The 12303-nt window shown below is 48.6% G+C and overlaps 1 protein-coding gene across 14 annotated transcripts in view; it reads right to left on the bottom strand.

Annotated features, from left to right (window-relative positions):
- Positions 1-1308: 1308 nt before the first annotated feature.
- Positions 1309-12303, bottom strand: part of ubap2l (ubiquitin associated protein 2-like) — a 71103-nt gene continuing 60108 nt past the window's right edge. For all 14 annotated transcript variants that reach the window (XM_068022420.1, XM_068022425.1, XM_068022429.1 and 11 more), the window contains 3 exons: positions 11432-11505; positions 10414-10602; positions 1309-2236 (listed from right to left, as the gene is read on the bottom strand). In XM_068022420.1, coding sequence (XP_067878521.1) covers positions 2138-2236; positions 10414-10602; positions 11432-11505 — 362 coding nt within the window. In that variant the 3' untranslated portion in view covers positions 1309-2137. The remainder of the gene's footprint in view (positions 2237-10413; positions 10603-11431; positions 11506-12303) is intronic.

Raw genomic sequence — 12303 nt, 5'->3', positions numbered from 1 at the left:
GAAGCGAGCTAAGTACATAAGGGAGAAAGGAACAGAATGACATGTTGATGGGGTTAGATGAAGGAAGGAAGAACAGGCGCCAACGGCATGGAGCAGATGATCAAATGGCCTGTTTCCATGCTGTCAGTTCTACGCAAAATGCCTGGGTAGACAATGGCGGCAGCTTACACTGAGTATCAGGGGGTACGACTCTAGTCTCAGTCAGCTGCAGGCTCAAGACTGACTCCGGGGATTTTGAACATGACTAGATTCCGCTTAACCTACTCTGCCCCAGCGAACGCAGCCTTATTTTTCCAGACATTGGGAAAAGTGAGATGAGACAGCTCCATTAGAGGATTAATTCAAGGCAAGCTTAGATTTCTGGATGGAAAATCATGAGCCCCTAAGCCACTGGTGGCAACAGATTCCGCTACATGCAACAGGAAAGCAATGGCAAGGGGCAGGCAGACCTTTAAAGCTCGGGATACCAATTACGTACCTAACTCCACCGGCCGTGGCCCAACAGCCCACTAATCTTCAGGATAGTGGTGGACGGCAACAGTGGAACCATATCCTGCTCTCAGGGAGAGGCAAAAAGCATCTGAATGATTTCGGAGCTCAGGTTTGGTTACAGACAAGTGACAATCCCTCCGATTAGCTTGCAACTTAGATTCATAGAGGGATAGTCCCCGGCTTCTGGTTTCACAAATGCCATCAACAACTTCTATTAAATACAGCTCCTTTAACAAAGTAAAACGTTCCCCAAGGTGATTCACCGGAGCAGTTATCAAACAAAATTTGACCCCGAGCCACGTAAGGAGATAGTGGGCACAGGCAACCAAAAGCTCAGTCAAAGAGGTCGGTTTTAAGGAGCGCCTTGAAGGGGAGAGCGAGAGAAAGAGAGAGGGGAGGAAATTCCAGAGCTGAGGGCCCAGGCAGCTGAACGGCACGGTCTCCAATGGTGACTGATGGGAATCTGGGTGATGGGCAAGAGGCCGGAACTGGAGGAGCGCAGAGATTGCGGAGGGTTGTAGGGCTGCAGCAGGTTACAGAGACTGATGCGAATCAGCAAGCACAGTGGGGAGACGGGCAAAGGGGACTTGGCGCCAGTTAGGATGCGAGGGGACGGTGGTTGGGGGCGGGGGGGGGGCGTGGGGGCAGGGGGGACGGGTAGCAGAGCACTGGAATCTGAAACTGGCACTGCGTCCAAGGGGGAATGGGACCTGGGTCGAGAAAAACTGGCTGGGAAAAAAAAATAAATAAATAAAAGACAGCTCCTGAGCTGACAAAAGCGAGAAACCTTGCAACACAATGGCGAGGCCTGGTGGCTTGATATTAAAATACGCACATCATTTTGCGACTTTTATTATTTATATTCAGTTAACACCACGGTTCCTCACATCAGTGGCCGCAGGAAGTAGCACTGCATAGAAGAGAAAAAAAAAATAGAATACTTACAGTGGCATATGACTGTCCAAAGAACAAATAAAACCCCATAAAAAAGTTGTCCAATGCACTTCCTTTTTTGACTTTTTATGTCATTGAAATTAATTACAAAAAAGCCAGGGAGCAGGTGAGAAACCAGGTCCATCTACAGTTCTTTGTGTTTTTTATATATACACAAGAGATACATCATTCACTGAATTGAAACACAGTACAAAAAAAACACCTCAAAGAAGCTATGTAACTCCACATTGTCCATATCACTTGAAGTCCTAAAGAAAGGAGAAAGGAGGAAGGATGTGTGTGTGTGTGTGGCGGGGATAAATCAAAAAATCGCACTAGGTCTTGAGAAACTCCTTCATTGGGAATGGGACTGGGGAGGGTGGGCGAGACGGGGTTTTAAAAAAAAAAAACAAACAAGCATCTTGTTATCTGAATGCAGAGAGGAGAAATTACAAACTCTATATTACATACAACAGTAAGGTGGGCATCACAGACACAACGCAGAGCTTTTTTTTTTAAAACTTCGCTATTTAACTTCGCACAGATGTCCTGTTCCGTTAGGTGTGGATTGACCACAGTGGTGGATGAGGTTACAGCCACGCTTGTAACTTAAATCTCTTTTTTTTTTTCTTTCGGTTTCTTTTAAAGCGGATATATGTTGCAAAGTGGGGCCGACGAGGGTGAGGACAAGGAGGGGGGCCCTCGGCTCTGCTCAGTTAGGACCCCAGTAGCCCGAGCTGTTGTAGGCGGATTTATTCCCCTGGGATTTCTGCTGAATGCTGCTGGCTTGGGTACGCTGTCCTGTTCCACTCTTGAAAGAGCAAAAAGAGAGAGAGAGGGGGAAAAAAAAAAAGATTGTTACTTCAGCTGTCACCCAAAGCATTTCCAACAGGCACATTCCAACCCACAACCCCAGCCGTTTTCTGATAAGCAGACAGAATCCCTGCGAGCCACCTGAAAATTCGCATTGGGGGGGGGGGGGGGGGGGGGCAAAGACAACCCATGCGCCCATCGCTGCACAGAGTTTGACATTAGCGTGCCACCCCATTGACATCTCTTTGCAGGCAGGGGGAGACAGGAGAGCAGAGTGCCCCCAAAATCGGATCTGCAGGAGGCCGGGAGGGTACAGAAGGACCAGCATGGAGCAGATGCATGCAACACTCCAAACAGAACCATCAAGCTGCAAATACAACCACCGACCTGCGTATAAAGAGAGGTTTGTGTGCGACAACTGAAATCAGCTGAGTAAATAGCAATCCTTTAAATTAACAGGAACTTGCATCTAAGGTCACGCCTTAGCCACAGGAGAAGGTGCAAACGATTTACTTGAATGATGCCACAATGGCATCAGGAAAGACTGAAACGCTGGGGGTCTTTCCTCTAGAAACGGGAAGGCTGAGGGGTGACCTGATCGAGAGGTCTTTAAAGGGATGGCCAGGGTAGAGATGAAGACTTTCCACTTGAGAGATGAAGAGGTGGAACTAAATGAGTTAATGGCCCACTTCTGTGCTGTAAATACCTCAATCTTACAAAACGCATCCACTTTCAACCCTGAGCGCGCAAACATTTCTGGCCTTGTAACCGAGTACGTACGGTAGCGGTGTTCAGCTGCGGCTCAGTTGGTTGCACTCTCACGCCCGAGTCACAAGGTTCAAGTCCCACTCCAGGGCTTGAGCGTAAAAGGAAAAATCCTTAAAACCAATTTCGAAGAGGAGCAGGGGAAGTTTGTTTATCCCGGAGTCCTGGCCAGTAATTATCCCTCAATCAATATCTCCAAAACAGGATTACCTGGTCATCAGCGTGTGAGATCTTGCTGTGCGCAGACCGCCACATTTCCTGCATTACAGTGACTACATTTTAAAAAGTACTTCACTGGCTGTAAATCGCTTTGAGTCGTCCGGTGGACTGTGCTTCCCACCCCAGCACCGACAGTTCACTGCTCCTCTACTCTTCCACCACCCTGTGAGCAAAGACCCCATTCACTGCTGGCTTGCATCCCGACATCACTGCACAGCAGGATTCACCCATTACCTCCAGGCTGTCTTGGCCAAGATCAGCCCAATTCCGCTCAATATACAATTGCAGCTGCCAGTGAAAATCAAGATTCAACAGAGTGGGCAGCCCACTTTGGAAAGAGCTGTTCAGTTAGTCCCATTAACCCCTGCTAATTTCTCCCCTTCAGGTATTTATCCTATTCCCCATTTGTGAGTTACTACTGAATCTGCTTCCAGCGCCCTTTCAGGCAGCGCGTTCCGGATCACAACTCATCAGGTACATTCTTTTCTCACGTCGCTTCTGGTTGGAGATTATTTCACTTCGCAGCACAGTTATGGACCCAAGGCAATTAGTTAACTTGCCCTGAGAATTCAGAGCTGAAAAGCTATTAAGAGCCTGAAATAGATCAAGAGTGGTGCATCGAACTGACACACTGACTTCAGTCTCTGGCAGAAAGCCAGGACGTCACCAGCCAGCTTAGCCAGTCCAATGGTTCATCCCACTGACTCCTGGTGGCCAGCTGGAGCACCCCCCCGCCCCCACCTCAACCAATACCTCACATCGTCTAATTTCTGGTTGGGTAGCAGGGGAAGGTGTTGAGGGAGGGCGGGGGGAAGCCATCAATGCTGAACCAATACTGCCAAGCAGACAAGCCCAGGTAACATGGTATTCTCAGGCAAAGGAGCAAGTTTTTGTTCTTGATAACTTACAAAGCTTTATGAAGTATCCCCAGAACAAAACAGGCCACTTGGCCCAGGCCGGTGTTTATGCTCCAACACGAGCCTCCTCTCCTTCCGCACCCCTCCCCTTGTCTCACTCCATCAGCATATTCCATTCCTTTCTCCCTTCTGTACCATCTAGCTTCCCACATCAGCTATCTGCTCCAACCACTCCTCACGAAAGACTTGCATTTCTATAGCGACTTTCACCATCACCAGACACCGCCCCCCCCCCCCCCACCCCAAGCTCTTTGCAGCCAGTGAAGTACTTTTGAAGTGTAGTCACTGCTGTACTGTAGCGAGTTCCACATTCTCCTGAATTCTCCATTGCGTTTATTAGTGACTATCTTACACCGATGGCCCCTAGTTTTGGTCTCCCACAAGTGGAATCATCATCTCTACGTCTACCCGATCAAAGCCTTACATTATCTTGAAGGCCTCCAACAGGTCTTCGAACTCAGATTTCTACACTGACTTTCACGATATCTTGAAGCACTTTACAGGCAATGATACAGTTTTAAAGTGTAGTTACGATTGTATTGTCAGAAGTGTGGCAGCCAATTTTCACACAGCCAGCTCCCACAAACCCCAATGTGACAATGACCCAGATAATCTGTTTAAGTGACGCTAGTTGAGTGATAAATATTTTATATTGAGGGGAGATTTGATCGAGGTGGACAAGATGGTAGATTTAGATAAGGTAGACAAAGAAAAGCTGTTCCCATTAACTGATGATACAAGGACTGGGGGACTCAGATTGAAGGCTTTGTTAATGCAGTGAGGGTAATGACCTGGAACTCGCTGCCTATCCGAGTGGTGGAAGTGGAGACTATGAAGGACTTCAAAAGGAAACTGGATGGGCACTTGGGGGGAATAAACTTGCAGGGCTACAGGGACTGAATGAGGGAATGGGACAAATTGGATTCCTCGACAGAGCTGGCAAGGACTCGGTGGGCCAAATGGCCTCCTCCGTGCCACAATGAATTGAAGACACTGGAGAGAACTTCCCTACTCTTCGTCCAATAGTGGCCATGGGTGGACAGGACTTCTGTTTAACTTCTCATCCAAAAGATGGCACCTCTGACAGTGCAGTACTCCCTCGTTACTGGGACTTTAAAAAAAAAAATGTTTTCATGGGACATGAGCGTCACTGGCCAGGCCAGCATTTATTACCCATCCCCAATTGTCCTCGAGAAGGTGGTGGTGAGCTGCCTTCTTGAACCACTGCAGTCCATCTGGTGTATTTACACCCACAGTGCAGTTATGACCCAGTCACAATGCAGGAACGGCCGATACAGTCCCAAGTCAGGATGGTGTGCGACTTGGAAGAGAACTTGCAGGTGGCGACGCTCCCATGCATCTGCTGCCCTCGTCCTTCGAGGTGGTAAAGGTCACGGGTTTGGAAGGTGCTGTCGAAGAAGCCTTGGTGCGTTTCTGCAGTGCATCTTGTAGATGGTACACACTGCTGCCACTGTGCGTCAGTGGTGGAGAGAGTGAATGTTTGTGGATGGGGGTGCCAGTCAAGTGGGCTGCTTTGTCCTGGATGGTGTCGGGCTTCCAGAGTGTTGTTGGAGCTGCACCCATCCAGGCAAGTGGAGTATTCTAACACACTTCTGACCTGTGCCTTGTAAATGGTGGACAGGTGGTGAGTTACTGCCACAGAATTCCCAGCCTCTGACCTGCTCCTGTAGCCACGCTATTTATATGACTCGCCCAGTTAAGTTTTGCGCTCAATGGTAACCCCCAGGATGTTGATGGTGGGGGAATTCAGTGATGGTAATGCCACTGAATTTCTGGGGGAGATTGTCAGATTCTCTCTTGTTGGAGATGGTCATTGCCTGGCACGAATGTTAATTGTCATTTATCAGCCCATGACTGGATGTTGTCCAGGTCTTGCTACATGTGGACAAGGACTGCTTCAGTATCTGAGGAGTTGCAAATGGTGCTGAACATTGCACAGTGAACATCCCCACTTCTGACTTTATGCTGGAGGGAATGTCATTGATAAAGCAGCTCAAGATGGTTGGGCTGAGGACACTACCCTGAGGAACTCCTGCAGTGATGTTCTGCGGTTTAGAAGTTTGGCCTCCAACAACCATCTATCTTTCTGCTAGGCATGACTCCAACTAGTCAAGAGTTCTCACCGATTCCCAGTGACTTCAATTTCGCTAGGGCTCCTTGCTGCCTTAATGTCAAGCGCTGTCGCTCTTGAACTCAACTCTTTTGTCCTTGTTTGGACCATGGCTGTAGCAAGGTCAGGAGGTAGGCAGCCCTGGCGGAATCCAAACTGAGAAAGTTATTGCGGAGTAAATGCTGCTTGACAGCACTGTCGACACCATCTTTCATCACTAAGCTGATGATCGAGAATAGACTGATTGGGCAGGAACTGGGCAGATTGGATTTGTCCTGCTTTTTGTGGACAAGACATACTTAGGCAATTTTCCACATTGTTGGGAAGATGTCTGTGTTGTAGCTGTACTGGTACAGCTTGGCTAGGGGCTACAGTACAAATCCTCAGTACCACAGCCGGGACATGACAGGGCACATATCCTTTGCAGTACCCAGTGCATTCAGCCGTTTCTTGATATCACGTGGAGTGAATCAAATTGGTTGAAGACTGGCATCTGTGATGCTGGGGACCTCAGGAGGAGGCAGAGACGGATCAACTCTGCACTTCTGGTTTAAGATTGTTGCAAATGCTTCAGCCTTTACTTTTTCACTTATGTACTGGCTCCTCCATCATTGAGGATGGGGTTATTTGTGGAGCCACCTCCTCCTGTTAGTTGTTTAATTGTCCACCATTCACAACTGGATGTGGCAAGATTGCAGAGCTTTGATCGGATTTGCTGGTTGTGGGATTGCTTAGCTCTTATCGCATGCTGCCTCTGCTGTTTGGCACGCAAATAGTCCTGGGTTGTAGCTTCACCAGGCTGACACCTCATTTTTAAGGCATGCCCTCCTGCACTCTTCCCTGAACCAGGGTTGGTCTCCTGGCTTGATGGTAATGGTAGAGTGAGGGATATGCCAGGTCATGAGGTTACAGATTGAGGTCGAGTACAATTCTGCTGCTGGAGGCCCACAGTACCTCATGGAAGCCCAATTTTGAGCTGTCAGATCTGTTCTGAATCTATCCCATTTAGCAGCGGTAGTGCCACACAACACGATGGAGGGTATCCTCAACGTGAAGATTTGACTGTTTCCACGAGGACTGTGCGGTGGTCACTCCTGCCAATACTGTCTGATGCATCTGTAACAGGTAGATTGGTGAGGACCAAGTCTAGTAAGTTTTTCCCCTCTTGTTGGCCCCCAGTCTGACAGCTATGTCCTTCAGGACTTGGCCAGCTCGGTCAGTAGTGATGCTAATGAGTCACTCCTGCTGATGGACATTGAAGTCCCCCACCCAGAGTACATTCTGTGCCTTTGCCACCCTCAGTGCCTCTTCCAAATGATGTTCAACATGGAGGAGTACTGATTCATCAGCTGAGGGAGGGCAGTAGGTGGTAATCAGCAGGAGGTTTCCTTGCCCATGTCTGACCTGAAGCCACGTGAATTCATGGGGTCTGCAGTCAAGATTGAGGACTCCCAGGGCAACTTCCTCCTGACTGTATACCATTGTGCCGCCACCTCTGCCTGTGGGACAGGACATACCAGGGGATGGTGATGTCTGGGACATTGGATGTACGGTATGATTCTATGAGTATGACTATGTCAGGCTGCTGCTTGACTAGTCTGTGGGACAAACAACCCCAATTTTGGCAAAGATGTCAGTAAGGAGGAATTTGCAGGGTCAACAGGGTGGGCTTGCAGCGGTCATTCCCGATGTCCTGCCCAGTTTTACTACTTTTCAACTTTTGTGTGGCAGTTTTGTACAACGGAATGGCTTGCTAGGCCATTTCAAAGGGCAGTTAAGAGCCAACCACATTGCAGAGTGTCTAGAGTCACATGTAGGCCAGACCAGGTAAGGATGGCAGATTTCCTTCCCTAAAAAAGATTAGTGAACCAGATGGGTTTTTACAACAATTGATGATACCATTCATGGCACCATTACTAATGTAGCTTTTAATTCCAGATTGCCGTGGTGGGATTTGAGCCCGTGTCCCCAGAGTATTAGCCTCGCTGGATTACTACGCCACTGCCTCCTCAGTCAGTAATGCTGCCAGTTTGGATTGTGCGTTAGCATCTCAGGACTGGGACCTGCTGACAAGAGTTAAAAGGGCCTTTGGCTCCTTTTCTCTTTCCCTCCAGAAACTCAGCCTGGTAACTTATTCTATGACTCTCTAACCTCTCAAGTCAATCTGTTGCACTGACTTCCCATCTTACTAGGCACTTTTTTTGTTTGTTTTAAAAACAGGCACCCCTTGTTATTGAGCTATTCCAGTGAACAACCTGCCCAGATGTTGATGTGGTGCACACGGACCTCCAAAAGGTGTCTGATACAGTGCCGCACAACAGACTTGTGAGCAAACTTGTAGCTCATGGAATAAAAGGGACGGTAGCAACATGGATACGGAATTGGCTGAGTGACAGGAAACAAAGCAGTGGTTAATGGATGTTTTTCGGGCTGGAGGAAGGTTTGTAGTGGAGTTCTCCAGGGATCAGTGTTGGGACCCTTGCTTTTCCCGATATATATTAATGACCCAGACCTTGGTGTACAGGGCACAATTTCAAAGTCTGCAGATGATATGAAACTTGGAAGCATTGTGTACTGTGAGGAGGATAGTGTAGAACTTCAAAAGGACATAGACAAGTTGGTGAAATGGGCAGACAAGTGGCAGATGAAGTTCAATGCAGAGAAATGTGAAGTGATTCATTTTGGTAGGAAAAACATGGAGAACAATATAAAATAAAGAGTAGAATTCTAAAGGGGGTGCAGGAGCAGAGGGACCTGGGTGTATATGTACATAAGTCATTGAAGGTGGCAGGACAGGTTGAGAGCGCAGTTAATAAAGCATACAGTATCCTGGGCTTTATTAACAGGGGCACACAGAGTACAAGAACAAAGGGTTATATAGAACTTGTGTAAGACATTAGCCTGGCCTCAGCTGGAGAATTGCTTCCTGTTCTGGGTGTCATGCTTTAGGAAGGATGCGAAGGCGTTAGAGAGGGCGCAGAAAAGATTCACAAGAATGATTCCAGGGATGAGGAACTTCAGTTCTGAAGACAGAATGGAGAAGTTGGGACTATTTTCCTTGGATAAGAGACGCCTGGGAGGAGATTTGATAGAGGTATGCACACAGGGGTCTGGACAGAGCAGATAGGAGGAACTGTTCCCACTCGTCAAAGGATCGAGAACGAGAGGGCACAGATTTAAACAATTTGATAAAAGCAAAAGTGACATGAGGGAAAACTTTTTCACGCAGTGAGTGGTTAAGGTCTGGACTGCGCTGCCTGTGTGCGGTGGAGGCAGATTCAATCGAGGCTTTCAAATGGGAGTTAGAATGTTATAAGAAAAGCAAGAACGTGCAGGGTTATGGGGAGAAGGCAGGGGGAGTGGCACTAGGTGTAATGCTCTTTTGGAGCCCCCTTCGACGTGATTCTGGAGCTCAATCTCACCAATTCCCTCTTCACAGCTGTGGAAATGTCACAAGTCTCCTGCCCTGTCAACCCATCAGCAAGGAGTACAGAACGAGCACGCACCTACGTAGTGACTGGAGGAGGCCCCTCGAGCTGTTCCACTGCCACTTAGTGGGATCCTGGCTGACCTGTTATCATAACTCCACCTACCCCCGCCCTGGTTCCAGAAATAACCCTCAATATCCTTAACCTAACAAAAATTGGTTTGGAAATTTCCAATGGCTCACCAGCTTCGACAGCTTTTCGGGGGAAAAGAGTGTTCCAGATTTCCACTCCCCTTTGTGTGAAGAAGTGCTTCCTGACATCACCCCTGAACGGCCTGGCTCGAATTTTAAGGTTCTGGACTGGCACCAGAGGAAAGAGTTTTCTGTCGACCCCATTGAATCCTTTAATCATCTTAACCCGCACCCCCCCCTCCCCCCCAGATAGGATCACCCCTTAATGTTCTATACTCAGGGGAATACAAGCACAGTCTGTGCAACCTGTCTCAATTTAACCCTTTTATCCCCGGGATCATTCTGGTGAATCTGTGCCGCACCCTCTCCATGGCCAGTATATCCTTCCTGAGGTGCAGGGCCCGGAATACAATGCACTAACGCATGGGGTCTAACCAGAGCTCTGCAGAGCCATAACAGAACTTCGATCCTTTGCATTCTAACCCTCTCGACATAAAAGACCGGCAATCAGCCTTTTTAATTACCTGGCCATCCTGTTGGAGATGCAGGATCTGCGAGTGCATCTGCTGCTGGTGAGGCGCCAGGATGTGCATGAACGGAGGAGGATAGCCAGCAGCGGTGGCTGGGTTCACGGGGCCCGCGCTGCCCAGAGCGGAGGGCAGGTTGAATGAGGCTGCTGGAGTTCCAGTGTGAAAGCCCTGCTTCTCGAAAGACTGGGGCGGAAGAGAAACCAAAAAGGTTAAAGGTCAAGTCCGAAGCAAATGAATGCGCTCCTTTCCCCCCCCACCCCTCACTCCAACCACTCTCCTTTCAAACCACAGCACCCAGTGTCTTGCGGCACATTCTCATGACTCAGCTCATACTCCCAGCCCTCTTCTCTTGCTCTCTCTCTCTCTCTGGCGTCATAGGACCTATCACGCCCACGAGTGGGCGGTAGGGCTTGGTTTAACATCTTGCCTGAAAGAGGGCATCGCTGGCAAGGCAGCAGTCCCTCAGGCCTGCACCGCGGCGTCGGATTATAGGCTCAATTCCACAGCCGGACTTCAACACGGGTTGAGTGACCAGTTAGAACGTTCTGCCGAGAGGTCATCGACCCAAAACGTTAACTGTTGCTCTCTCCACAGATGCCGCCTGACCCGCTAAGTATTTCCAGCGCCGTCTGCTTTTATTTCAGATTTCCAGCGTCTGCAGTATTTTGCTTTGGACTGTAAATTAGAAGGAAGTCATGCCCTCAAGATACCACCACCATACTCCAATTACCGTACCCTTCCAGATACCCAAAGGTGTTGCTTGCTTAAAAGGAAAGGGATAGAGTCCAAGAGCCTCCCAATGCCAAATGCAAGTACAGAAACCCCAAATCTTCCCCTCCCACACCTCACTCAATTGCTTGTGGCCCCGACAACTTACTTTATGCGGAGATCATGACCTCTTAAAAAAAAAAAAAATAGGACACAGGATTCTCATTCTACTTCTTGGCCAAGAGAGTTGGTTTTAAAAACTAACAGATTTCAGTCATCTTCCGAATGCTGTTGGCACACTTACCTGTTGGGTCTTACTGTACACAGATCCTGAGATGTCTGGGACACCCGTGTTGCTTGAAGTCACTGACACACCAGCTAAAATGCCAAAACATTTTAAAAAGAAAAAGTGCAATGAACAACTCACTCCAGACGACAAGGACTTGAAGAGGAAACTCGAGAAGGCGCAAAGAAGATTTACGAGGATGAAGCTGCAACTACCAGAAAAGACGGAACAGGCTCTAGAACGGAGAAGGCCGAGAGGTGACCTGATAGAGGTCATTAAAATGATGAAAAAGGGTTTCGATCTCTAGACGTAGAGATGTTGTTCCCACTTGTGGGGGAGACCAGAACTAGGGGGTCATCAATGTAAGACTAATAAATCCAATCAGGAATTCAGGAGAAACTTCTTTCCCCGGAGAGTGGTGAGAATGTGAAACTCGCTACCACAGGGAGCGGTTGAGGGGAATAGCAGAGATACATTTAAGGGGAAGCTGGATAAACACACGAGGGAGAAAGGAATAGAAGGATATGCTGAGAGGATGAGACGAGGCTCACCCTGAGCATAAACCAGCTGGGCCGAATGGCCACTGTGCAAATTCTATGTAAACAGATTACAAATGCGTTCGTCGTCTCGCCTTCCTACGCAACCCTAAAAATAGCCCAATGCTCATAGCCATCTTTTAATGGACTGCCTGCTGCTGCAGGTTGTGGTGCTGGCGGAAAGGGAGGCTGCACTCCTGACAATGCTGTCTCAAGGCACGAGCCCAATGCCAGGCAACTTGGGGGGGGGGGGGGGGGGGGTGGAAAACAAATCGGCCCCAAACTGGGGAGGGGACCCAAACAGTTCAAAACTTTCCAGCTGCACTCGCAGCACTTCCGAATACAAGCTCTTGG

The sequence above is a fragment of the Heterodontus francisci genome, chromosome 46, assembly GCF_036365525.1.
Source record: "Heterodontus francisci isolate sHetFra1 chromosome 46, sHetFra1.hap1, whole genome shotgun sequence".
In the NCBI taxonomy this organism is placed as follows: Eukaryota; Metazoa; Chordata; class Chondrichthyes; order Heterodontiformes; family Heterodontidae; genus Heterodontus; species Heterodontus francisci.
Note: the sequence above shows the minus strand (reverse complement) of the source record. Positions and strands in the feature narration are given on the sequence as shown.